The sequence below is a fragment of the Megalops cyprinoides genome, chromosome 23, assembly GCF_013368585.1.
Source record: "Megalops cyprinoides isolate fMegCyp1 chromosome 23, fMegCyp1.pri, whole genome shotgun sequence".
Taxonomy (NCBI): Eukaryota; Metazoa; Chordata; class Actinopteri; order Elopiformes; family Megalopidae; genus Megalops; species Megalops cyprinoides.
Genome location: NC_050605.1, coordinates 2,862,922 through 2,890,354, shown reverse-complemented (window position 1 = coordinate 2,890,354; position 27,433 = coordinate 2,862,922). Strand labels below are relative to the sequence as shown.

The 27,433-nt window shown below is 47.6% G+C and overlaps 1 protein-coding gene across 1 annotated transcript in view; it reads right to left on the bottom strand.

The window, feature by feature from the left end:
- The window catches only part of ntn4 (netrin 4), a 30,351-nt gene extending 13,524 nt beyond the window's left edge, over positions 1–16,827 (bottom strand). The window contains exons 1-5 of the mRNA XM_036518382.1: positions 16,239–16,827; positions 14,294–14,829; positions 8,244–8,516; positions 1,346–1,472; positions 903–1,091 (exon numbers count right to left, since the gene is read on the bottom strand). Coding sequence (XP_036374275.1) covers positions 903–1,091; positions 1,346–1,472; positions 8,244–8,516; positions 14,294–14,829; positions 16,239–16,299 — 1,186 coding nt within the window. The 5' untranslated portion in view covers positions 16,300–16,827. The remainder of the gene's footprint in view (positions 1–902; positions 1,092–1,345; positions 1,473–8,243; positions 8,517–14,293; positions 14,830–16,238) is intronic.
- Between the last annotated feature and the right edge of the window lie 10,606 nt (positions 16,828–27,433).

Genomic DNA, 27,433 nt, shown 5'->3' with positions numbered 1-27,433 from the left:
GGTTAACCCTCTGTGTCCTCTGAGAAATCAAACACCTGCAAAAGCCAAACATTTTCTCCTTGACCAAACCTGCCTGACTTGGGGCCCTAGACTGCAACTGATACGATGATCTCATCATGGGCTGTGGGAATTCATTCACGATCATTAAAATGCCACTAAAGAGGAGATGACTTTGCAGACGAGTGAGAGGGAGAGGACCAGAGGTGGCCCAGTGGAGTCCAGCGAGCTCCTGCTAAAACTGGAACAAAATATTACCACAAGAACTTCCCCACCTCCCCCTTTTTTTTTTTTTTTAAAAAAGCTTCTTATCAAATCCAAAGGAAATCTAGGATTAATATCCCTTCAAGAACAGAAAAAAATGTTCCTGTAAAGTAAATAAAGAGATTTTCCTGAGGGCTTTTCATTCCTCTGTGGGAAGGTGCTAATATTCACCCTGTGGTATGCTGAGTACTTCCTGATCGGCAGACTTTCAGAGCAGCCGCTCACAGCCCAGACAGCTCCTCACACAGGCAGAGTTCTACACATACACAAAGCCACATGTCACAGAGGAACGGGGACCGCACTTGCGTCAATGAAAAGAACAGCTACACAGCGGGGCCGGTCGGTTTGTGGAGAGGGCTATCCCACACAGGGCCCATCTAGTTAGATCTGGAGTTACGCAGCTGGGTCATGTGTCTTTGTTACGCGCCAGAGGCTCCACTTGTCTAACTTACTTAAAGGAGTAACGCATGAGCAGCAACAGCATTTCCAACAGGGCCTGTGTTCTGTGGCTGGCAGAAGGCAAGGCAGTTAACAGGGTCTGTTAGGAAGGGGTGGGTTTAGTGTAGAGTGAGGATAAGGGCTTGTGGCATGTGGATTTGTTAGGGTTCGCATGCAGGGTGTGGTGGGAGGGGGTGTCTCACGTTTGCAGGAGTCGGGCGCAGAGGCGGGCCGGAGCGGGTCCCGGTAGAAGCCGCTCTTGCAGGTCTCGCAGTGCCGGCCCTCCGTGTTGTGTTGGCAGTTGTCACACACACCACCACTGCGCTGCCCAGACTCCAACCACAGTGTCCAGTCAAAGTGGCAGCTCTCTGCATGGCCGTTACACTTGCATTCTGCAAAGGAAAAGCCAGGCAGGTGTAAGCAGGTAAACATCAGCACTGCTCTGTATATATGTCGGCGGTTGTGTGAATGAGTGTGTGTATGACTGTGTGTGTGTGTCCATGCATGAGTGTATGTATGTGTGTGTGTGTGTGTGTGTGTGTGTGTGTGTGCCCGCGTGTGCATGTATGCATATTTGTAGGTGTGCATGTATGTGTGTGTGTCTTTGTATCTGTCTGTCTCCATGTGTGTATATGTGTTTACTCACTCTTGCACTCGTGTGCTGCCCCTGTCAGGCCGTCGGCTGCATGCCAGGGCTGGTCATTATAGAGTGGCGCGCATCTCTCACAGTGATCTCCTGCGGTGTTGTGCCTACACACACACTTCCCATGGACCTGGGATAGAGGGAGGGAGAGAGAGAGAGAGAGGCAGAGAGGGAGAGAGAGAAAGGGAAAGAGAGAGAAAGAAGGAGAGAGGGAGAGCGAGAGAGAGGGACAGAGAGAGAGGCAGGGGGAGTGAGAGTGAAAGGAAGGGAATGTCAGAGAAAGGAAGTCCGAGAGAGAGGGAGTGAGCAGTGGTGAGCGGGAGAGGGAGGGAAAAGGGAGGCGGAATATTAGAAAAAATATTAGAAAATAAGTTATATGCCATCTGTTCTCTAAGTGCTTCGGCGATACTTGTCTTAACTTGTCATGCAAACAAAGCTCGATTTAGAAAAAGGCCGAGGGGGTGCGGGAGGGGCCACCAGAGCCGTTCCCTTGTGATGACATCACCACCCTGCATTTCTGTCACACCACAGAAGTGACCCGCAGGAGGACGGGGGGCAGCAGTGCCCGCACCACAGGGAGCCACTGGGGTACCCCGGTCCCCGTTTCATTCACAACCTTTAATTGCTTAATCAGATCGATTGTTCAGCATAATTACTGGAAACGAGAATACGCTCTGACAACAGGCCACCTCGGACAAGCTGTCCTCGTAAATTCGGTCAGCCACGCCTGATTTCGGATAAACACCTCTGAAAAACAACAGGGCTGCGGAGCAGGGCAGGCTCACATTGTGAGAAAACAACAGCAGTCTCGATATTATGAAGCCACTATTACCAAACAAGCACCACTTTCACAAACGAAATGTAATAACACCACTCTCCCAAAAACAGCTTAGTTCATGCTAATTATATACTTTTTGGGGGGGGTACATCTGAAAGGTACATCTGACAGTATGCAAAAAAGGTGCTGTCTGGTTTGTACACGGTGATTCCCCTCGAACCTCCACATGTTGTGTCCGTTAGCAGCGGGTGGCTCTAACCGTGTGCCTTCCTGGCACTTGACCCCCGGACCAGAAAGGACTCCCCCACACTGGGGGGCTTGGTGCAGCTCGGAGAGCATTCCTCACATCCAGTGGTGGAACAGGGATGAGGACTGTGTGTGTGTGTGTGGGGGGGGGGGGGGGGCACTCTGTCCAGAGTGTGACCCGCAGGGACCTGACCAGCGAGGTGAGACCACAGAAAGCGGCAGGGAAAAAAAAGGTTCTAAATTTGGAAGTGGATGAAACAGGGCCCAGCGCGTCTCCCAGGAGTCAAGGAGAGGGCACCAGAATTGGGAGGCTAATCTGACTCCCAGTCACTGAAAACAGACAGAAAACAGGGTTTTTTTTTCCTTTGGTTTCCTCCCGTGTCTGCGGCGGTGCGGGTCATGGGTCGTGGCTGAACTTTCTGTCACTTGAGCGGAAAGCAGTAGTTACTTTATATTAAACACATATGGGGAGAGAAGGAGCACAAACACAGGACCACAGCTGAGGGAGTGGGCTTGGTGAGGGGGGGGGGGGGGGGGGGCAGTCCTCTAATGTGAGAAACACATGTAGTTGAAAACATCACAGGTCTAACACTAGTCTTTTTTAGCGTCTTTTCAGTTGTATGCAGGGGTGTAGTGGTAAAAAAAGAGGCGGGTAAACTATGAATTCTGTGATCAAGATAAGGCGGACCATGACATACCGGTAAAAAAAATGATATTCAGAATACTTGTTTATTTATTTGCAGAATGTACATTTCCTGGAGAAAATGTGAGGTGGCCTAGCTGCTACACAGAGGTTATTGCCCAATGCTTGGGTCTCAACTCCCGAGCAATACAGCTCTTGTATAACAATACAGGTTGTTATAGGCTACCATTAGGTTGTTCCTACTAGGGCTGGGCGGTATGGCCTAAAATTTATATCACTGTATAATCTGAAGCACAGAAGGTAATGGTATACATCACGGTATATTTGTTTTTCTCAAAATTTCAATATAAATGCTTCTGAAGGGGTAAAGCATTGGTATGGCAACTGCATGGCAGCTATCACTGTACTCTTAACTGTATTACTAGGACATATTTCACATAGTACAGAGATATTTTAAGAACATTTATTGTGCAAAACTGTAATAATAAACAGTAAAAAAAATACAAAACCTTTTCTGAAGTAACTTCCATCTCTGAAAAACTCTTTTTCATGAAATACAATAAAATCAAGCTGCACAAAGTGAAAATAAAAACTGACTCAGGGATTAAAGTTCTCCATCGCTATGACGGATTTCCATCAACTGGATTCCAGAGAGGCCATGTACGAGATCAGTGTAGATCCGAAGTGGAAAAAAAGCCAGGGGAGGGGGCCGCCAGCCTCATGGTGTCCCGGACAATATTTTAATGCTTCAGAAAAGTTTAATCTCTGTCAGGTCAGCAAAGATTTGTGTATGTAAAAGATTTGTTTATGTATGATAAGGCTTATTATCATGTCTTTTCAATGAAGTTATCTGTGAGGGCTCTACCGGTTAGTACGGTATAGTCAAAATCCATACCTTAGGGCAAATTCATACCGGTGTACTTTCTATACCGTTCATACCGCCCACCCCTAGAACTTCCTAGGGTGTTGCCGGGCATCACTGGGTGTTCCCTGGGGCCTTACTATGTGGTTTCTACATATATTTAAAAGGTGAGGCTAGAATTCATTGTTAAACAAGACTATGGAAAGAATAAACGTAGTTGAAATCTATTAAGTGTATTAATCACCATAAAGAGAGTATGGTGGGCTTCTGGTCATTGATTGCCTGGTGACATGGCTGAGTTCAAACCTGGGCCACAGCAGAGAGCACCTAACCAACTCACCCACTGGGCAGTCCTACTGTATTCTAGCACACGGAAATCAGATACGATCAATAGCTAAGTACACATCATATAAAATCACCTTAATGGTCACTGAATCTGCCCACTGTGTAGTCCAGGTGGCCAGACTGCTTGGTTAAGCCTGTCAAGTTCCTATCAAGGCCTTGGACATAGACGGCTGGATTCTTAGTCAGATACCCATTCTGTACTGGTGTTCTGCTTAACACCCTCACAGTCAGAACAGAGTCGAGTTTAACATGGTGTTAGGATGTGGGGGAGGGGTGTCTGTTGGGGCTCAAAGTCAAGATTAAGGGGATATTTTGGGGGTTTTAGGTTGAATATATGTGCTTCAAATAAACATTTCTATCCGCGTGTGAGCAGGCAACTTCACGTATGCCACCATGGAGACGGCTTTTCTAACAGGGCCAGGTTTTCACACAGAGGAGATGCAGGCACCCGTGGCCGGGCAGGGACCCCTCTCGGACTAAACAGAATCATGGAAAACACAAACAAACACATACAGCAGAGGACAACAGCCACAGACCACTCAGAGGGCCAAGATAAATGTACATGACGAAATAAGCGTGCCGAAACGATGCATGGAGAGGCCAGGGTGGGTGTGAAGGCCATAGACAGCCGCTGATGGGGAAAAACGATTTCACATGTGGGGACGTGAAGAGGAACAACAGGCACTATCCAATCATTGTCACACCCTTGTGTGTTTGTGTGTGTGTGTGCAAGTATCAATGAGTGTGTATGCATGCGTGAGTGTGTGAGTGTGTATGCATGTATGTGTGTGTGTGTGTATGTCTGTGAGAGTGTATGTGAGTGTGTCTAACAAGGGGGAATAGACTACAGGCCTACAGTGTTTTGACGGGGCCTTTCAGATCAAATGTGCTGACCATCCCCATGCAGGGGGGCTGCAGGAAGGCCCTGGCATCAGGAGGAAGGGCGTCTCTGCCACCAGCTTCCCCCCACACATTAAAGCCTGTAAGGGGACATTCAAAACAAGCAGCACATGCGCACACGTGTGTGTGTGTGTGTGTGTGTGTGTGTGTGTGTGTGTGTGTGTGTGTGCACGCGTTCATAGAAGAGGCACCCAAACAGCAAGCCAGCACCGCTTTGACACGCCCAGCTGTAAACAACCAACACCTCTTCACACACTGCTGCATTCACACAGTGGAGAAGCCCCTTCATTATCATTTTTAGCTTTCTGTTTTCATATCTCACTTTGTAGTTACTCATAATGCTTCAGTAACTGCTGGGGCGTGGTTTGCATTTGCAGAGAGTTTATAAAGAGTTTTCTGGAGCACTCCAGAGACATGCTGACATAAATACTGTGTAAATACTTTTTGGGCTTTATAACAGAACCTGTGAATGCGGCTAGGAGTTCCCCTTCCCCCCCCAGAGCAGGGGGAAAACATGTAAGGAATTACCCTACACAGAATGCTCACCTGGAGTATTGCAAATGACATGTTGTTGAAATGCTTAAACACGTTGTTCAGTGATAAGCCATTTAAATAAAGCAATAACTGAACGACAAACAGAACCAATCACTGGAGTTCACTCCAAATTAAGTAGGTGTTTTGAGACTCGCTTGTACCACATTCTCAACTGCCACACCCCCCCGACCCATGCCAGTCTGCGTGTTTACAGTAGAAAACTTTAATCTCGCAGCACATCTTTGTCATGCAACCTTTGTTTGGGTTTCGCGGATATCGCAGTCTTGAGACTGAAAAAAAAACAGAAAGCATGCTCCGGCCTCGCTAACGAGACTGCTTACATAACCCCCCCACTCCTGGTGTTTAACACAACGCTGTTTAACACCTGTTAATTATGCGTGATCACTTTAATGAGGAGGGGTGTGGTTTTTAACATCTCTTCACAGGGCGACATGTCTAATTATAGTGAGCCAAGGTGGTTGGACTGGCCACCGGTGCAGCAGGTTAATCTGATGATGCAGAGGGGACAGGGGGCCATTTAGTGATTAGTGGCGGTAATATACAGTGTGACAACGCAGACAGTCTGCCACTCGGTGTGCAGACATTACCATTCATTTAGCCTTTGCTAGGACTTACACATAGCATATTATTACAACACCAAGCTGTGGCTTACTCATACTGTACGCTATTACTGGGTTTGCAACGTAGGATAGTGGCCATACATTTAGCTGCTTAGCAGACGCTAAGCTGTCCAGAGCAACTTACACAAGTTACAGTTATGCTGTTCATTTATATTGCTGGATATTTCATGAGGTAATTCTGGGTTAAATAGCTTGCCCAAGAGTACAACAACAGTGCCCCAGCAGTCAAACTGGGAGACTTTGGGTTACAAGCCTTGCGCCTTACCACTACACCAACCTGCCCAGTAAAGGAATTTTACTATAAATTCCTCCTGTAAAAACAGGGAAATAGGACGATCTTCACACTCCTAAGCATTGTACTGACAGTCTCACTGGGTAAAGGGATTATGTCCGATAAGCCTGTGACGAATGAGATGTAAAATATAAATTTCCTTATAGGTGGGAAAGAGCCTGTGGTCTGGCCCTTGCTCTCGGGGATAATTTAGCCCTTTCAGGACAAGAGGCGGCAAGCCCCCCTGTTTCCAGATCCCGTTTCCTCCCGTCTGATATTTCTCTTCATGCCTGGCCAAGATTAAAGGCTATTGACTATAAACAAGGGGGCATTTACGGGCCCCGGGTTGTGGGACCGCATACGGGAAGTGCGAAAATGTAACACAATCAGCAGAGAGCGCCTGGAGGAAAACACGTCGAATCACTTTCCATTCTTTTAACCCACCGTTACCCGAGGAAACGAAAAACAAAATAACACAAAAAAAATGAGAGCTCCCCTTCAAAGGCTCCAGCGTGACGGGCTGCTCAGATCGCACCGATAGACACAGTCTGCAGGGCGATTCTGAAAACGTGTGACACATCCACCAACCCCGCCCCAACCCAAAGAAAAATCTCCCATCTGCTCCGCATCTCGAAAAACAGCTACCGTTTATCTGGCACAGAGTTTAGACAAATGCTGGGGCCCTGGACGATAGCCTGTGTGCACTGCTGCACTTGAAAGAAGGCAGGCCGCATCTGTGCCCCAAACTCTGCCCTGTAACCTATCTGGTGCTGGCCTGGTGGGGGTACAAGCACTGCGGGCAATGAGGCAGCAATGTAATCTTTAAAAAAAAAAAGCTGGGAGGACAATGTCATTCTTGAGATTACAAGTATGTCAGGTGATTTTCTGTGAGGTGGAGCTTTCATACTTGGCAACAAAAAAACTTAGGAGACCAAATTTCCGTTTAAAATTTGCTTGTCTTAACATCCCTCTCTGCAAATTTAGAATATAGAATGTAAGTGACAGCTACAGTCATCAATAGCTACCCTAATGTCACTGGTAAATACACTAGTAGCTGTATACTGGGTGTGAACTGTGCAACTAAGAAGGATCAATGTGAAATATAAAAGTAGCTATTCTTTTGGGACACTAGCTCACAAGGCCAGGTCTGTTGAGGTCCCAGTATGGTTCGGCTACGCTTGTCTTGGCTTGGCATGATTCCACCAGCATGTGAGGAGTACGGCAACCTCATGGTGACAACTGCAAGGAACCGTTATGAAACGCACAGAGTCACAGACGCACATGCCCTTACACACACTCACGGCCACAGTCACACACACATACTCACAAGTGAAGACACTACAGGATCACTTCCAAAGTGGTGGTGCTGAAAGTGATCTCTTATTCCGAAACATCAAGTGTGGTGTTTAACTAAAATATCTCCATTGTCTAGAGAGAGAAAGTTTGTGTGTTTGCTCCCCAAAAATATGTAGCTCTTATCAGCTGCAGCTGGGGAGACAGGCTGTTCCTCAGCCACAAGAAGCAGCTGGGGATTGGGGGGTGTGGGGAGTGAGGTCTCTGATCTGATGCATGCAGGTACGCACATGCCCACATCCTACCACACAAGGACCATCTGCTGCAACCCTCTCTCGCTTTGGGTAATGTAGTTCCCCCCCGCCCCTCTTTTGCCTCACCCACTCACCACATGGTTGGTCCTCTCCCGGACAGGCTGGTAGCCGGGGGCAGGGACACAGTGCTCGGCATGCCCGTTGCAGAAGCAGCTGCCCTTGGCAATGAAGTCATAGATGGCATAGTGGTCGGTGGGCAGGGCCGCGGCGGTGGGGTCCTTGGCCTGGCAGGAGCAGCGCTGGGGGGCGAGCAGCCGCACCCGCAGGTTGGTGACCCGGAGCTGCTGCTGGGCGGGGACGCTGTAGGGGTCCAGGGCATGCCAGGGCGAGAGGGCACGGTAGATCACCTGCATGGGACAAGACAGGGGGCCAGGGGCAGAGGTGTTAGCATCTGTCCAATGCTGGCAACAACACCTCGAGCTGAGTTCCGAGATCTACCAAGGGCATCCTCACTTAGTGACCCTCTCATTACACTACATTCTTGTCATTTAGCAGATGTTCTTACCCAGAGCGACTTACATAGGTAAAAATTTTATCCATTTATACAGCTGGATATTTACTGAGGCTATTCTGGGTTAAATACCTTGCCCAAGGGTACAACAGCAGTGCTCCAGCAGGCAACCTTTCAGCTGCAGGTCCTGCTCCTTACCACTATGCCACACTACTGCCTGCTGCCCCCTCATTGATATGTACACATGCCTTTCAAACAGGCAGATGCGCCCCCCCCCCCCCCCCAAATAATTACAAAAGGACCACTGCAGTTACTGCTTCCATTACAAGTGTTACTGCCAGAAACCATTAGCATGAAGCATTATTAGCACAAACTAATTTTTCTGCTACATTTATTATTATTGAATAAACTCTCTTTCCTCTCTTTAAATGGCTGAAATGGTTGAGGTTTACGTCAGGAATCCCTCAGCCTTTCTTCGTCTTTTAGTGGGGTGTCATGTTTTGGGTTACCCCTCTGCCCAACTGAGGGAAATGCTCTCGACTGCCAGGTCATCGTCATGCCCCTGCCGCTACGTCATCGCACCGGGAGTGTTCTCTCTGGTCATTTGGGCCTCCTTCGTCTGGCCGTCCCCAGACTGCTCAGGGCCCATGCCTATGAATTCCCGCGGGCCGCTGGGGGAGGTCGCAGGGTCGCGGCATTGTGTTCACCAATTAAGGGTACGTAACAAATAGGCCATGGAACACGGGAGACATTGAGAAAAGGCGGAGACAAAGAGTGGGGCGAGAGATCCTGTCCTCCATAACTGTGCAGGGGGGAGACAAAAGGCCCTGGACAGGGAGGAACCCGGGGGGGGGCACTTCATCCAACATCTCAAACACTGGGCTGAAAATTCCTCCTTATTCCTTCTGATCAACAAGGAGCAACACATATACACAAACACACACACACGCACAGGCATGCACAAATACAAAAACACACATTGCCATTATCAAAAAGCACTAATACACACATACACACACACACACACAAATACACACACACTGCCACCATCATAAAACATTCGCACACACACACACACAAACACATATACACTCAGCTCACCTTAACACCATTAACAGCTGTTATATTATCTAGCACGCAAAAGACATGTTTTTTCAGTGCACTTTAGGAAAACGGACTATTGATTTTGAGGGTGTGGGGGGCTCCCCTCAGCTGGCCCTGAGGACCCTGTACCCATCAAAAAAATTGATTCCCCCCTTGCTGGACAGATGGAGGCTCGGAGGAACAGGGCAATGGAGCACCCGGCCCCACTCCTCTGCGGGACAGGCCAGACAGCGTAGCAGTACGCTGACCCTCCAAGCGCATTCTTCCGATCCATTACTTCCGATAAATAATTCAATGAGCCGGGGCCCAGCAGAACGACGGCAGAGAGAGAGAGCGAGAAAGAGAGAGAGAGAGGGAGAGATGGTCGCGGAGACCGCGGAGGGACAAAAAGTGGCTTTGTCACAATCTCCCCTGTGTGGCGATTAACTGGAGAGCAGAGGGAGGCTGAAGATTAGGAGCACAAAAACAAAACAAACTGTTGCCGTGTCCCCCGCTGCCCTGCTCCGAGGCAGCTTTCCGAAAAAGAAGAAGAATGTGTGGACCTGTTTTGCCCCGGCGTCCGACTCAACATTTCTGCAAGAGGCGCAAGAGATGACATGTTTCAATGTTTCGCAAAAGAAGGGGAGGAGAAAGGAGCTCCAAATACCTGCTGCCTATAATCGCTCCGATCAACAACGCTCCCCCTCTGATCTCACCCCTCGTGGCCCGCTCTTATTTGACTGCGCCAAAAAGAGTAAAGGCCAGAGAGCTCAAGACACAACAGCTAATTACCCCGTTCACCAAAATGACAGGCTCCTAACGGTTTCAGCGCCCCGTCTGCTCGGCTGGCTGCTACCGGGATGTCGCTGCCTAACGATTTTGCCAAGTCCCGGCGATGAAAAGAAATGGAAAAAAAACATGTTCTGTGTTCTGTCACGCCGTTCAATGAGGCAAACATGAAAGTGAAGAAAAACAAACTGCAAATCCAAGTGAAAACTCTCTGGAAAATGCGAGTCTCTGATTTCACCTTGTCCTTTTAAATAAAGAGCGAGCACTGGGAGGGGGGTGGTTTTTTATCAGCGTGGTCAGAGCCGGCCTGTGGCATAGGTGGTATAGGCGAATGCTATGGGCACCGTCCATCCATAGGGGCACCCCAAATGAGGGAAGAAAAAAAAATTCAACATTTTTAACTTTTACTATTTTTTTACTAATACTATTTTAATACTACTATTTCAAAATATTACAAAAAAAGCCCACAACAACACAACTATATAGCCTATGTTCTGGGTTGCCCGCAGCATTACCCCAGCGCATCACCGAGTGAGTGACACTGACCATGAAACGTGATAGATTAACATCAGTAGACTAATTCAAATATATATATATCATGTCAAAAAGACCAAAGCCCTCTGGTGCCCAGGGAAGAAAAAGAAGAAGAGGAGGAAAAATGGGAAGCAGACAGAGGTAATGTGATGAATGAATAGTTTATCCATTGCATAGTAGTTATTGTTGGAGCAGAGTGTTACTATCTTACTTTGGAAGATAGTAACGTTGGCTAATTTAATAAACAGCTAGACTTAATGTCAGTTGCTCCCACCTTAAATTCATTAGGGAAAGTTGGAAAGACTTTCTTTTAAATGTGCTGCACGAACCATCCACTGTCTGCCTCATGAAACCAGGCATACATTTTTATTGACATCTTAGTCTAGTTAGCCAACGTTAGCCGTGCTTGTCAATTAAAATGCTTTTCCTTTTCCATCCCTTTTTGAAATTAATAGTTGTAAGTAGGGCTGGGCGATAAAACTATAACAATAATTATCACAATATAATTTTCCTTGAGAGAAATATAACAAATGTTCGATAAATGTTCGATATAATTACTTTCCATGCTTACATGATATTCACAGAAATGAATCACAAACTTCCAATCATGTCGCAGGAATAGAGGTATGCATTGCGCAGTTAGGTTGAACAGTGAGAGGTATAAATCCAGGCCAGCACGTGGTATTGTTTACAGACACAGTGGCTGACAGGCTTGTAGCTGGAGGGGAATAAGCAAAACAAGTGAAATGAGAAAAAGCAGTGCCCATGACCAGCTCAAAGGACGAAGACATCGTCGACAAGAAAGGTCACTCAACTTCAGTAGTTTGGAGATATTTTGGCTATTTACAATCCGACAAAAAACAGAGCAGCATGCACTGCAAACTGTGCCGAAGACACGTGCCATCAAAGACAGGCAACACCACAAACCTGTTTCATAATTTGAAACAATATCACCCATTAGAACACGCAGCAAGTAAGAAATTACAGTCCCAAATGAGTGTCGTTAGTGGACCCTTGACAAGCACCAGCCCAGTACCCAGTGCAACTACCCAGCAGCAAACAATCTTATTAACATTTTCCAGCACCGTGCCTTACGACAAAAAAAATGAAAAGACAGGGCACCAAATTGGTCAGGGCCGGCTCTGAGCATGGTGTTAAAAAGCACCCGAGGGTAGCCCTGTTTGAAGGGCCATTTATCACTTGAAGAATAAGGGTCACCACTCCCAAGCTCTATCACTTCTTCCAGGGGACCTGCGTAACTGATGTTAGAGGCCGCTCCTTCTCACATGGGCGACCCGAAAGGGGGGCATTTCCTCTCTGTTGTTGCAGAGGGGTGCAAACACTTCCCCACTCAGTAGGGGTGGGGTGAGGGGTGGTTTTTTAAGAGGCCACCGAGATTTACGGTTCCCCGGGCAATAAAATATGTCAGGATTATAAGCGAATCGTAAATTCAAAAAAACTTTTGAATACTGTTCTTCTGGGATGAAGCCCCAAGAGCCATGCCAAGAAGGCAAACGTCAAAAAAAAAGAAAAAAAAGGACACACGGGGGCTTTTCTCAAACCAGCGCGTTGCACGTCGTGTCATTTTGATCGTCGTAAAAGCCTCTCGTCGAGGTCGCCCTGACACCGAGGGAGCTTTTATCATCTCGGGTTCCTCAGCCAAACCGAATTAAATAAACATCTACGCAGATAAGCGGGGAGCAAAGCATACATCACAGACAAAGTGCACATGTCTCTTCCAGCACTTGGAAATTTCCCCGCCAAGTCTGATAGTCACCTGTGTTACAGCAGCCTGCATAGATGCAGGTGAATGGAGTAATCGGAGCCAATGCCGTGGGTGTGCTCACCCTGCTACACCTTTACTCAGGTTACTTGGCAACCCATGTGCGGGTATCCTTTTGGGAAAAAAAAAAAAACAGACAACTCCACATGGTAACCCACAAAACTCTCAGCTATCAACCTCTTTTAGTCCCAGAAGCCCCTCCACCCCTCGAGCAGGTACTGCAAATACCGTATGTACAGATGTCTCCTAAACAGCGACAATAATATTGAATGAACAACCATAGGGAGGTCCTGCTGCATTTTCTTTAATCCTTCACAGATGTCTCAAGATACCCTGAGGAAACCCTCACAGGAATACACTTAACATCAATAACTTCTTAGTATTCACGTCAGTGAAGCGCAAGGCCAAAACAACACGGAAAGTGTTTTTGTTTGTTTGTTCTTTGTTAATGAAATCACGCATTCTTAAGAAAGCACAAATTTGCTTGCTCTGTGAGTAAACCCTGTGAGGGAAAGCTTCTGAGGGAGCACAGAGCTGTGAGGACCAGTGGCAGGGCCTGAGCGCCTCGGGACAGCTGCGAAAAGGAGCTCATCAAACGCAGCCGTCCGGCGGCCGGAGCTAATCCGCAGACACGCTGCGTCATAAAGAGTGCTTTCCCGAGGAACCACCAGCCGCGATGATGATTTACGGTCCCGAGGCGGCCGGACCCGACGCATCGTCCGCGTGTTGTCCTCGGAGGCGGCAGGAAGGGGGGCGGCCGAGCCGTTTTTGTCACGCCGAAATGCTCCGTTGCAGCGGACGTTCCGCATCAGGTCCCCGGCCACGCCGGGAATGTCTGACAGATTGTTTCAATTAACTTCAATGGGCCACTTGTAAACTTCTCATGCCACTGCTCTGACACGCCCCCCTCACCAGCCCTCCCCTCACTCCCCTCCCCTCTCCCAGCACAACAGTAGTTAATGATAACATTCCCTCCAATTGTGTGGACAGTCAGGTTGTTTGAGTAACGGTCCTCAGAGGCGCTCCGCCGACCCCCGGGGGCCAGTTTCATGTTAGGGAGACCACCAGTGCCCCCCTCCGATTTTGCTGCCATGGCCTCCGTTGTTCATGCTGCATTTCTGATGTGTGACGTTCTCACAACGTCTCTGTTAATGCTCAAATAAAGTAGCTGTTATTGTCACACTCACAATTAAGTGAGTACACTGTGTTTTGCTGCTCCCTGCTTAGCGGGGACAACATTAAAGATGTTTACACACTAAATCTGCTGATGTATGTCATTGGGCCAGAAACCCATGACTGTGGTCAGTTTAAACTGTGATCTAAATATGGACCACAGATCAGAAAGAAAATTCACTTTCACGGATATGACCTGCCCCCACCTAACCCTAAAGGGATCAGTGGGCCATTACAACAAACACCAAACCCGCCATCTTTCTACTTTGGAGGATCCAGAGCTAGGTCATAAAACCGTCGGGTACACTGACCTCTCCACGTGTGCAGGGGGTCGCCTCGGAGTATTTGGAGGTACAGGCCGCCCCACTGGGCCCTGGGACTCCCTCTGCCAGCCCGAAGGTGTCACTGCAGTTAGTGGCAAAGTAGCGGAGTGGTGCCCACGTGTGGCCAAAGTCCTGCGAGCGTTCCAGCGCCATGGCGGAGGGCCGCGGCGAGCGGAACACCAGGATGAGGTGCGTGAAGTAGAACTCTGTCTCCAGGTCCAGCTGCACCGTCTCGGCACCCACGCCCCCCGCCGACTGCCACCAGGTGTCCGGGTGGCGGAAGGAGGAGTCAGCCATGGCGGCGGCCAGGTGTGCGTGCTGTGGGTGCGAGGCGTCACACTGGCCACAGCGGGGTGCGGTGCAGGGCCCGTCCGCATACCAGCAGTAGGCCTCGCTGGAGTTGTAGCCGCACACTGATTGTGTCAGGATCCGCCGGCCCAGCGCCAGGTTGCCCATGCGCGGGTTGCACGCCCGCCCGTCGCAGCGGGAGGCCAACCGTGAACCCACAACCACCCGGGTCTGATCTGCATGATAGAGAAAGGGGGGTGAAGGGGGAAGGGAGGTGAGTGAGAGACAGACAGAGTGATTGAGACAGAGAGGGAGGAAGAGGGAAGCGAGGGAAATGTGGAGAAGGAGACAGAAAGGGAGGGGGGAGGTTACTACACTGCTGATGGGAGGAGGGGTAAATTGACCATCAGTTATATTAAGTGACACAGAGGGTCATTAGTTCAAATCCTTAGTCACATCCTTAGTTCAAATCCATTAGTTAAAAAACTCAGCTGTGCGCTGCAAGGTGCAGAGCGTGAGCATGTCAGCATTGTAACCTGGTCTGCTGAAAGTAATCAAAACACAATTGACTACAGTAGCACAACAAGGAGCGATTATGACTCTGGGTGTGGTATGTAAAATATACCAGGTTTAAATCAGATCTTTGACCCACCAGCTGACTCCAAGTGAACACGCACACACATGTGCACGCCAAACAGAGGCTTTGCATAAACAAGCAGCACAGCCAAGAACAGCACCCAAATTCTTACTATCGGGGAGAAGCCAGAGTGACTTAATTCTTAGCCTAGGGTCAAACTGTTGAATTACTCAGTTTTTCACTGTCAACATATATTTTATTCCTTTTGAACATTTTCTTGATTTTCCTTTCAAGAATGGAAAAGGGTATTCTTTACTGTAGATCTACATTACCAACCTCGTACAATGATAAAAGAGAACATGTATTTACGACCGCTGTGGCTGAAATCACAGTTCAACGCGTCGCCAAAGACTCTGCGGCGGAGGTGTGTGTCTCCGACGCAGACTACAATAATGCATACTCGGGAAATCTGGGTTACAGACGGGGCTCATTCCCAGCTGCCTGAGCGTGTGTAAATAAGAACACCCTCGAGGCGATGAGGACATCTTTACAATCTTTTCTGCCTGCGTGCCGTGACACCGTTGCCTTTTAGTTCATGAGAATCTTTTACTGCACACATCAGCGCGTGATCCGCGCTGCAAGTGAATACGGACGGGCAAATTCACCTTCGTTGGATTTTGTTAATGAGGCGGTCCGTTCACAAAAGCTTGCCAAAGTGGCGACAGCGCACTTTGACGGTTCTCCTTTGCATATTTCAATTGCTTGATGAGTAGCTGAAGCGTAAATCTAGAGGGCGACACTAGCGTTTACTGCTGGGGCAAACTTTTCACGGGGTGCCTACGTCTAAAATTCTTGTCACGAACAGCAACCCTAGCTAGTTACATCTGCATCCAAATCGCTATTGTCCGCAGAGGGCGAGCTCATCTTTGTTGCGCGAAGTCGCGCTGTTGCACTTGTCGCAAAGCATTCTATACGCAGAGCGAGGGTGCTTCGCTGTCTTACAAAGTATCCCTGCAGCACGGACACAACTGACGAAGAAAGATCAGGTTTAATAAAATAACACTTTACCTGCGCACAAAGAAGGCACTGCATACAGAGCTAACACAGCAAGCAAAGTCCACCGCGTCATTATCTTTTTCTGGAAAGCCTCGTTAAAGACGGCAGCCGAGCGTGATCCTGAAAGATCCCGCAAGAAGTTCTGTGAATTTGCTGGAGCGCTGGGGAAATGTCTTCTTGTGTTTTTATAGCGACAAGTGGAGGCAAGTTTTCACCGGCGAGTGAGATAGCCAAGTGAGTTCGTTCCAGCCAAGATGATTTCGTCCCAACAGTAACAACCAGGAGCAATAATTTTAAAAGAATTCCCCGTTTGACAGCCCGACGGTCCAGATATTCAGGCGAGTAGGAGGAACTCAATTCCGTTCGTTTGATGCAACGAGTTTGCTAATACACCGAGTGTGTATGTGTAAATACTCCGCGCGCCTCCGTCGCAACCTGCTACCATGCAGTTGAATCCCTTTCTTTTGCCTCCAGATATATATCTTAGGAATATTGAAAGAGTGACAGCGCGCTTGGGCTCCTCCCCGTCTCTTTGCATTTTTCTCCGACTTAAAGGAACATTCCTGCAAAGCATGAGTCACAGGATGTCAGATCAGCGCTTGCACGCCAGGGTTCACAGACCTTGCACACAAACACGAAAACCGACGAAAAGTTAATGCGGAGACGTCGAACCAAAAACATGTCACTTACTAAACACCGCACAATTAACCGACGCGCGAAAGTTTTCGAGCCTTGACGGTCGCGAACCTTACGGAGTAAATCCGAAGCGCAAGTGCAGCACTTTTCACTGGAAGGGGGGAAGCATCTCGGGACCGAAGCCCTCCGTTTGTGAACAGTGACGCACTTTAAATTGTGACGGTTGATCTCGTATTTTAGAGCAATGGGGATCGCTGTAGGTAGCTCAAGTAAAACACGTGAGCAGTTTTCGTGTCAAGACAAGCGAGGTATCCTTAACGAACTTTTTTCCTGTTAGTTTGTGTGAAATGTAACTCGACCGAATAAAACTTGCCCAGTAATTTGTGTGGAGTAGCTAAATACTTCCCACAGCACTTGGCGATGTTCATAAACCAAACCATATACAAAATGTGTTGGTTTGGGTTGTTATAACACAGATTTAAAGAGGGATGATGGCGCAACTAAAATTAACAGATTTTGGCCTTCATTTCAGAAGTATGTGTGGACTTTTAATAAAAAAATTTAAATGCTATACTGCATCTAAACCTGACATTTAACATATAAGCACGTGGCTTGAAAGATGATATGAGCTCAGTATGTTTACCGCAATGAAGTCCTTTCCGAGATTATTTAATTGCATCATTGATCTTAATGTGTTGCTTCGCCCGCCACCCCTAAAAAATCTCAATCATCAAAACCGGGAGAATACAGAATACTCTTTACACAAGGTGCCCTCTAGTGTCTTGCTCTGTAACTGCGACTTCAATTTAGACGGTATTTTGATTAAGGACAGTGTAACTTTTCTTGTCTTCCTCGTCCAAATTAAACTGACAGCATTATGATTCACAACAGTCAAGCCCACAAAGTCGGTGGCAGATCACAGCTACAAGCACCTGACAGGTGTGTGCTGTTCTCTGGCTTCAGTGACCGTTGATACAATTTGACTCACGTGTCGATCATGCGCATTCCTGCCGTCGGTGGTGAGACGTAGCCCCGTCAACAGTTATCATTCACTGTCACTCTCAGACCCCCTCTCGCTCGGACTGTCAGCTGATTGTACTGCCCCTAACCTGAGGGCGCCCGACCTTTGACTCTACCTACTAGTAATCAGCGTGGATGCAGTTAACCTCAGCTGGAGCACGATGACATCACCCTAGAGAGGGCGAGAGACGCAGTGAGATAGTTACACCAATGCAAGGAATATACACGCGTTCGTGCAATGTGGTTTGATTGTCGTTTTTGTCAGCGCTCACATTGAGATCCCCCGGTGGGTCTGACTGTGGCGACGAAGCGCAAAATGAACTAAACTGACAGAGAGGAAAAAAAGAACGACAGAGGAGGGAGGGAGGGGTAAGGGAAGCAGGGAGACGTCTGAAAAGAAAAGGTGTCTGAGAATGTAAATAAGACACGGGGTCAGATGTGACCTCTGAGGCTGTCGCCCCCCCCGCCCCCGCCGTCGCCCCTGCCTGCTCGCCCGTTACTAATACGACCTGCTGTTCACTCAGCTACTGTTCTCTGTAGCTGATGTGACTTGTTCTTGAGTATTTCTGGCATTCCTGCCTTCCGTCCCTTCAGCCTGCGATCCCCTGACGGACGCAAAACGCGCATTCCTTAAATGCTGCCAGCCTCCCTCGGCTCGGAACGGATCTTCCTCCGGGCACTCGCAAGTTCCAGGCGTGCTTCCCCAGATCCGTTGCTATTTTAATCGCCTTCGGATGAAAATACCCAGTAGATATTTAATCTGAATCAGAAGGAGGCACTTAAAAACTAGAATGTCCTTGGAGGCTTGCACAGAAACTTAAACTGGATATAAACCGCTTGGGGGAGGGGGGAGAGGGGGGAAGCTGGGGGAGGGGGGAGAGGGGGGGGGCGGGGGGGGGGTTCATCTTATTTTTCAGCATCCTGTCATCCTGTCTGTCTGAAATGAAGAAGAGGTAGAACCTATTGTAATTTATTCAGGTTCAGCACTGATGTGGATTGGTGTAGCTTTTACAGGCTTTATACACTACTATGTTTGGCCTTACTGGCGTCATTTCTGCAGACATAATATTTGCTGACAGCAGCTGTGCAGTTGCTTGACTTGCTCGTTATGTGCAATTACCTTTGTGTCCTTTCAATCAGTAAAATGACACAAGCAGCGAATTGTTGAAGGTGTAAGTACCTATACTGCAAACCCCTCCCCCCTCCCCCTCTGCCTGCCAACTCCCCTCCAACAGATACACCTGCACAACCAGTATATTAGCTTACACAGCAGTATCCCTTTCACTGCGTAAGAGAGCATCTACTCCTCTGACAGTAACAAAGCTTTAAGTGGGCAATGAGGAGAAAGAGTGGTTTAGGAGGGGCAGGTGCTTTGTTGATCCACCTCCTCTGAAATGTTGCTAAAGCATGTGTTTAACTCGCCTCCAATGGACATGCGTTCTCCTGGGGAGGGCAACGTGGGGAGGTGGGGACAGAATGAAACACTTTCAAAGGAGCGCCGCTCCCAGAATGCAGCTCATGGAGAAAGTCTGGGATGCTCAGAATGTATGCATCCAGGCAGCAGGTGCCCAGCAGGGGAGACAAGCCTTCACTCTCTCGCCAGAGCAGGCCGCTCCTGTACTTGTCTTCTTCATCAGTGCTGCAGCGGTTTGGGGTGACACCCCTGTCCCCACTGTGGTCTGTAACACTACTGGACCGCCCCCCACCCCCAAAAGCGTAGCATCATCTCAGTTCACATGCTTCCTGAGAGATCTTTGAATATTGACCATGTGGATATCGGTGTGTCTTATGAAACAGAAGTGTTTTCCCCGTGAAAGCAACGGAGGCGGTGTGATTTAAAGACTTATTTAAAATAGAGACAGGAGAACATGGCTGCATTGCACATGTTTTTACATTACATTTACTTATCTTATGAAGAGCCTATCCATGGTTTACAAACCATCCATTTATACAGCTGGATATTTATTGAGTCAATCTGGGTTAAGTAGCTCAGCCATGGTTAAAATAACAATATCCCACCTGGGCATCAACGCAGCCACCTTTGGGTTGTGAGCCCTGCCCCTTAACACTACCACAACACGATTCCAACCCAGGTCAACTGCTTGGAAGGGAGCTTGCCACTATACCACCAATGCTGAGATATTTAAAACATTTCCTTTTAAAGTAATGATACATAACATACTGGTCACAGTATATTACAAGTCACATCAAGCAAAGGCTTGCTATAACCAAGAACATGTGTGAACACCCAGTTGGCTAGCTTAGCAGACATGTGTGGAGGGACACTGATGTTTCATTTTTTTGCTAAAGGAGATGGGAGCTGGAAGCAGACTCTTGATAGGTAAAGCCAGACTTCAGCTGACATCAGTCAACAGCTGACATCAGTTGTCATTCTCAGCTGCGAAGCAGAAAGAAAAGCATGACATTGGGCATGGGGGTTCAAGAGTGCATGTAAGGAGGTTAGACTAATATTAAATCGTAACTGTCACAACTCACAACACAACTAGTATTTAGCAACTGTATTTGAGGATTTAGCATGAATGTGACAGAGCTGGTTGCACAGATCTACAAGGGGGGCGCTGTCATGATATTGAAGAGAGTACAGGTTAAAGAGAGTTCGAGGGAAGCAGTGTGTTTGTGCATAGTTATAATCAGGATTTCTTTTTTATTTTTGGGACTCTCTTCAATCACCTTTAAGGAGACTACCTTTCCTCAGCACTGCTAATAATCGTGTGACATTTTGTGACAAAATGAGGAAGCGGAACTGCCAACTCAGTAATGTTTTTCTGACGTAGTGAAGTCACTTTAAAATAAAAAGTGCATTATGGTCGGTCTCACATTAAAAATAAAACAAATCCCTGAAGCTGGTGAGCAGGAACTCTGAGGCTCTGGAGTGTAGTATAGGTCAATTCAGCAGTGGGAGCTGCTGTAGGATGGACAGGGTGGCTCTGAATTTCTGAGCCCCAGGCCGGGGTTAACAGTACACACCAGTGAAGAGCAGTTGGCCTGTATGCCAACATTCCACCCCCATGTGTGACACACTGTGACACTCCACTGTACTCGCCAGCAAGAGCCATAAAACAATTAGCATCCTTTCTAGTTTGGTGTTACAAGGTTAGAGTAGTAAATCAAAGCTGAAATGCACATTTGGTGGAGTTTTTCTTTCTGTTTTGTTTCTAATGCCGTATTTTATGCAGATTGTAGTTGTATGCTAGTCAAAAACCAGTAATAAGTTTGATAGATCTACCCCTTTACCCTTTTACCCCTGCCCACCCAACTCCCCAACCATCCCAAGCCTGCCACTATCCCTGACCACCAACCCCCCCTTCTTCAGCTGCGTGCCAAACCTCACCCATACACCTGTCTCCTTAATGTCTGAAGGGTCACCACTGATGTGAAACATTACCTGGGATGACAGTGTAGCCCTGTAATCTGGGCACACAATGGAGATTTCTCATATTATCCATAGGCTGTGAAATTTAACTTCTGCTGAAGCAGCCCCTTTTGTCACAGTCTGTGGCTCAGGATGATCGCCTCGGGATACTTTGCCTCTCATCAGACCGAATGCCACTGAATGCCAGAAAGCAATTACCTTATATACAGCGACACATGGTATACCATTACTGGAGTAATAATGGCGTTATCATAACTGTGACATCAACCCCTGGAGCCAGAAGCACAAATGTGACCAGAAGCCCTTCAGAGGTAGACAGACAATCCATGTGGGTGATGCGTCACCAGTACTGTATATTGCACAGCCGAACTGATTTCTTCTTTGAACCCTGTCCTGTGTTAGGCCCAAACATGTCACATGGGTCATTTTGGATGATTATGCAGGAGGGCACAGAGGAAAATTATTTGCTGTTTTGCCCCTGTTGATCACATGAAACAGCCTGACTGCTATGTCACTAATACAGCAATGACTCCTTAGTGTAGGCCACCATGTTCCACAAAGGGGAAAATTGTGGATCAAGGGGTAAATATTTGTTACTTACTTTTAACATGTTTGTGAGTCCACCCATTATCATACGCCATGTCTGGTTGTCTTCTCCATTCTGGCCTTGAAGCCTCTCTGGAGTCGGCCTGAGAATGTTGCTTTAACAGAAAAGCTGCAAGGGGGACGAGGGAAACAGCCTCCATCATTAATTTAACAACAGAGGGAGATTTGCCCCTCTACCAGCAGGCATTGCTCCCTGACTGTAAAGGGATACCCTGCCCCTTTTGTAGTTACTGTGGCTCAGGTCCTCGTGTGTACTGAAGTGGAGAAGTCCTTGGAAGGAGTAGCTCATTTCTCAGAAAACTCAGACAGCCTAAAAAGAGGGCTGTAAAGGCCACCATTATTTGTGGTAGCCAAGAGCTGACAGGACAGAAAGCTCTCTCTCTCCCTTCCTCCTCCTCTCCCTTACAACCCGGCGAGGTGAGGGTGCCCACCAATAAATATCACTTTAGGCAGGCCCACTTTGGCTAATCTGATTTTCAATGCCTTGCACTGACGTCGGAGCGAGATCCTCGGCTCCATATTGCTCTTAAGGACCCAATCACTCATTATGAGATTTGATTACCGACACACTAATTTGCCTCTGAGCCCGGATGACAGAACGATGTCGAACACGATACGAGAAACTGGTTGCATAAGCAGTAGCCCTGAATTTCCATTTTCTCATAGACCCCCCCCACCACCCACCCACTCCTTCTGCCCTCTCCTCCGAGATTTCTGTGGAAGCCAGCCCTCAACTCAGTGAGGGGACAGAGATACCAGTGGGCTTAACGTGGGACTGAAAGAATGAGAGAAAGGGCCACTGAAGACAGGAAGCTCCAGTGTGACGGCTTTCATGCCTTTTTTTGTCGGGCCCCTAGTGATCTGTCCCACTTTTGCCATTGCTGAGAACGCTTCAGAGAGTGGGAGTGTCAGGAGAGCGCTGTAACAGGGATCCAACAATAAGCACATCGACCTGAGAGAGTGACACGTGTCAGATGTCAGAGGGAAGGTTTTTTGCCCTGAATGACCATTTTAGAGATTACAGTGACAGTTCTCAGGAACTGAAAGGAAGGAATTGTGAGACACGTTGTTGACAGGTGGACTGTAACTGGGAGTCCACTGTAGAAAGACTTAAAAATCTTCTCCTGTTCTTTCAAATTTTTTTAAAGATCGAACTAATCTTTGTTCAAATCAGGAAACTATCATGTCCTCTCTCCTGTGTGTTTAACAGTGTGATATGACACACAGTGTCTATAAGCCTTTCTTTCATTTAATCCATACAATGTTTTTTAACCCTACAGTTCTTGTTGAAGACTGATGGGAATTAGGCTTTTCAGAACAATACCGTGCAGGGTTTTTTGTCTTTCAATGCTTTTTTTGTCCTTCTTTCTTTCTTTTCCTCTTTTCTTATTTGGTTGCCAGAGGTGTAGGGATTCATCATGGTTATAGGAGGAGGAGGGGAAGGGTTGCCAAATCCCAGGATGACAAACAGCGTCCTTTGTCCTGGTGAGCCCTCTCTTCCGCTGGACCTGGCTGGCGGGGCGGGGTTGGCTGCCCCCGTGGCAGGGGGCATTGGGCGTGATTGATGGCGGGGCAGACAGACCCGTTGCTGATGGATGGCGTGTTGTTCTCGTCTGCAGGTCCGGGGTCAGCTTCCCCCTCGGCCCTCTCCACGACCCCCGCCCCAACGTGTGGAACATCCCCAATCTCTCGACGTGGCGTCAAAGGGTAAAGGTTAAATGTCCCGGGGGTTGGTCACTGGAAATGTATCAGCAAGCACGCAAGGTGATGATGATTGGGAAGTGTGTTTGTGTATAGGTTGGTGGGGGGTTGAGTTTTTGAGCTTTTGCTATACAGCAGTTTGTGTGCAGAGAATCATGCGATATGACTCTATGTAACTTCCTTACTGTATGCACTATCACAAAAGACTGCATTTTTAACAGCCAAACAGTTTCTATCCAGCCTCTTGTTAAGAGCTCATCATTTTTAGTCAAACATAAGAACATATCATTGATTCTGCTTAATATGAAATGGCATGTATTGATAGTCAGTACATTCTGAACCAAACAGAAATCATATCCTTTGTTAATAGTCACTAGTGCCTGTCCCTACCGGAACCTCTTTTGGGGTTAGCAAATCAGGGTAGCGGCTTACAGTGCAGAGAGTTCTGTACCATCTTTGTAAAATGAAACATCTTTGACTGGGATATTCTTTTGTGTGGTTTGATACACCGAACAGTACCACAGAGCAGTCAGTAACAGAAACTAAGAATGTTTTTCTACACTCTTCAGCATTTAAAAATGCACAAACAACATATAATAACATATCTAATCCCATCATTACCATGTGAACAACAAAACAGAGGGGATATGAGTCTGAGCAGGGTAGGTGGCTATTACCCATATTACAGTGTGTATTTATAGTAAACAGCCAAATTACCTGCTACATTATAAAAACACTGCTGTGCTAGATGATGTGTTATCATGGTGCTGCAACAGTTGTGCTGCAACAAGTGGGACATGCGTGGCATGATCCAAGATTGACTAGTGTTGGTTCACTCACAATGCCTGAATCGCATGATATAAGCGGTCTGTAGCCTATTATCAGCCAGAACCTCTGAGACAAGGAGCTACGAAGAAAGGGAGGAGCAGAATATCTTGTCATAATGTAGAATGTCTTTGGATAAATGGTGTTCATTCAGTGATTTCTGGGAGGCTTAATAGTATCAGAGTGGTTTTACTGGGCAATGGATGTCTGGAAAACTGTTCCACAAGAAGCATTATCTGGATGTCCTCAGCATTGTCTTCTTTTGTGTGCATAACCTTCCATAATAAGACTTGCTTTTCTGCGTCCTGATGAAGATTTTTGAGTTGAAATGCTTTAATGTCTGCAGACCAAATACAAGTGACACAACTGGGGCTGAATCTGAGTGTGAGGTTATGGTTTTGAGCTGGAACTTGAGGGAAGGACCAGGGATGGGCTTGGAAAGGGGGTGGAGACAAAGGTGGGGGTAAGAATCATCGGTGTGACAGAGGGAGGGGCCAAGAGAGGGAACAGAGCAAGAGTTATGGCTCAGTTACAGGTCAGGTTAAAAGACAGGTGAGGAGAGGAACATCACCTATGATGTACAGAGACAGAGAAACTGAGAGAGGTGGAAGAGGTGACAGTGAGAGAGAAAGAAAAAGAGAGAGATGGAGAAAGAAAACAGAGATGCTCTTTCTTCTATTCTGTATTTGTACAGTTGTACAATTCCAAATAATTAGGGGAAAACACTGAATATTCTGAATGATCCCTCCCCACATTTAAGGAATGGATGAAAAGAAAGAAGCACACACACACACACACACACACACACACACACACACACACACACACACACATTCAACATTTTACACAGTCTATGGGGCAGTTGTCAAGAAGTGTTACCTATCATGTAAATGTGTTTTATGTATGTAAGTATTTATGTATGTATGTTCATGTATGTATTTATTCATTCATATTTTTAGAAGTTTAATAGCTTTGTACATATATTTGTATATGTACATATATTTTTGTCCTTGGCAATACTGCACACTTTAATTTAAGACAGAAATAGAGAGATGCAAGTGGTAGAGGGAGAGAAACTGAATTTCGAGAGGTACTTATGCAGCACAGAGACAGAAACAGAGAGGGGTGTGCCTGAAATAAGAGCAGGATGGGGTAACAGTGCAAGCTAGAAGACGAGGTCCCAGCCTCTCTCTCTCTCTCTCTCTTTCTCTCTCTCTCTCTCTCTCTCTCTCTCTCTCTCTCTCTCTCTCTCTCTCTCCGAAGGCCCGGCAGAGGAGCCGCAGCGTCGTTTGTCTTGGAGCGGGTTATTATTCGGGCTGTCAGGGAGGGCGTGGGGTTCAGGGGTGGGGGGGTGGGGGAGCGCAGCATTCCCGCGGCAGCAGGGGGGCCTCGGGCTGGAGAGGCTCGGCAGGGAAACAGCGGGGCGCTGTGGGAACACAGACTACCCTCCCAGGAACCTGCCGGATGAGGGGGTGGGGGCGTTGGGGGGTTGTGGGGGGCTGACGGAGGAGGTCCTCCGCGGTGGGACAGCACTCGGGAGCTGCCAGGGGTGGGGGCAGGTCCCTCGCTGTCCCACCACCTTACCCCACACCCCTGAAACTGAGAGACACTTTTTGCGTTGGCAGACATTGGACTTTCTGTAACATTAGTCCTTTTTTAAACCTGTTTTTTCATCTTCATCATTCATGCCCTAAACTGAGACCAGGGGGTGACCAAGGATGTTCTACATGTAGAACATTATGTACCCCAGTGTACAGCTATGTAACAGCTGGTTTGACTGTAGTTAAGGACCTAGCACAGTTATGCTGGAGTCAAATCCCAGATGGGACACTGCTGTTGTGAGAATGGGTATAGGTGCTGCATGCTGCATGAAATGCATTAGGAGTGCAAGATGGGCTCTCCATGCTAATGCAGATAAAGATATAGCCAAATGCTGCTAGGGGCTGCTTTGTCGCCATGTGGAAGATGACACTTGCCAAGTCAGGTGCTGACACAAAGTAAAGTGCCCTTGTCTGTAGGAGCTGATGACCTGACCTTTGTCATGTCACTGCCTGGATGATGGCTCTCAACCCCACAGGTTTGAAAAGTTGTTGTCTGCTCAGCATTTTTCATCCACAAACTTTATTAATGGATTGAGTGACCTGCAGCCAGGGGAAACTGAAAACAGCTCCGAGAACCTTAAGTGGAAGGGCCTGGTTTTGAAAATGGGTCAGTCATACCTGCTGCTTGATTAAAGGCATCGGATTGTAATCGGATTCACTGCTCTAACGAATATTAGCTTAACTACTGATTTTCTCAGTATTAGCGGGAAGAATTAAACTGGAAATGTGTGTCTGGAAGATGGGAATCAGATTTAAAGGAAAAGTTTTTCAAGTTTTTCTAAAGTCTAAAGTCCAGTCGATCAAACCGCAAGAGCGTCAATGGTATGTCTTATAATCAGGAGGACATCATGGCTTTGTCTGCCCCAGCCTCCAACCTTGCTGGGGAAAAGCCTGGGTTCGTCTGACGGATCTGCGGTGCCCCCCCCCCCCCCCCCCCCCAGCTCTCACCCCAGGGTGTAATTACAGCTTCTCCCCGGGTCCTGTGTGGGGGACTGGGATGATTATCTGGGTTAGGGACAGGAAGAGCGGGGAGCTCATCAGTGCTGGGTGTGCGCTATGTTCGGAATGTCTGCTACCTCACAGGACTGACCCCAATACTGGCTCCTGTACCGGTCCCCAGGCCTTGCATAACACACAGATAGACACACACATGCACACACATATACACACAAGCATACATATTCAATTCAATTCAGTTTATTTATATAGCACTTTTTACAACATGAGTTGTCACAAAGGGTCAGAGGGGGAGCCCATCTGCTTCTGGCTGGCACTGGGTGGACAAACAGAGTAGTAAAGAATTTCCTGTGAAGTTCTTAACAGTACTTAAGAATGATGAAACATGTAGGTAGTAAGACACAGCAATGTAGGACACAATGAGTCTTGTAAATCTTAAATCTTGAAAGTTATACAGCAGAATATGC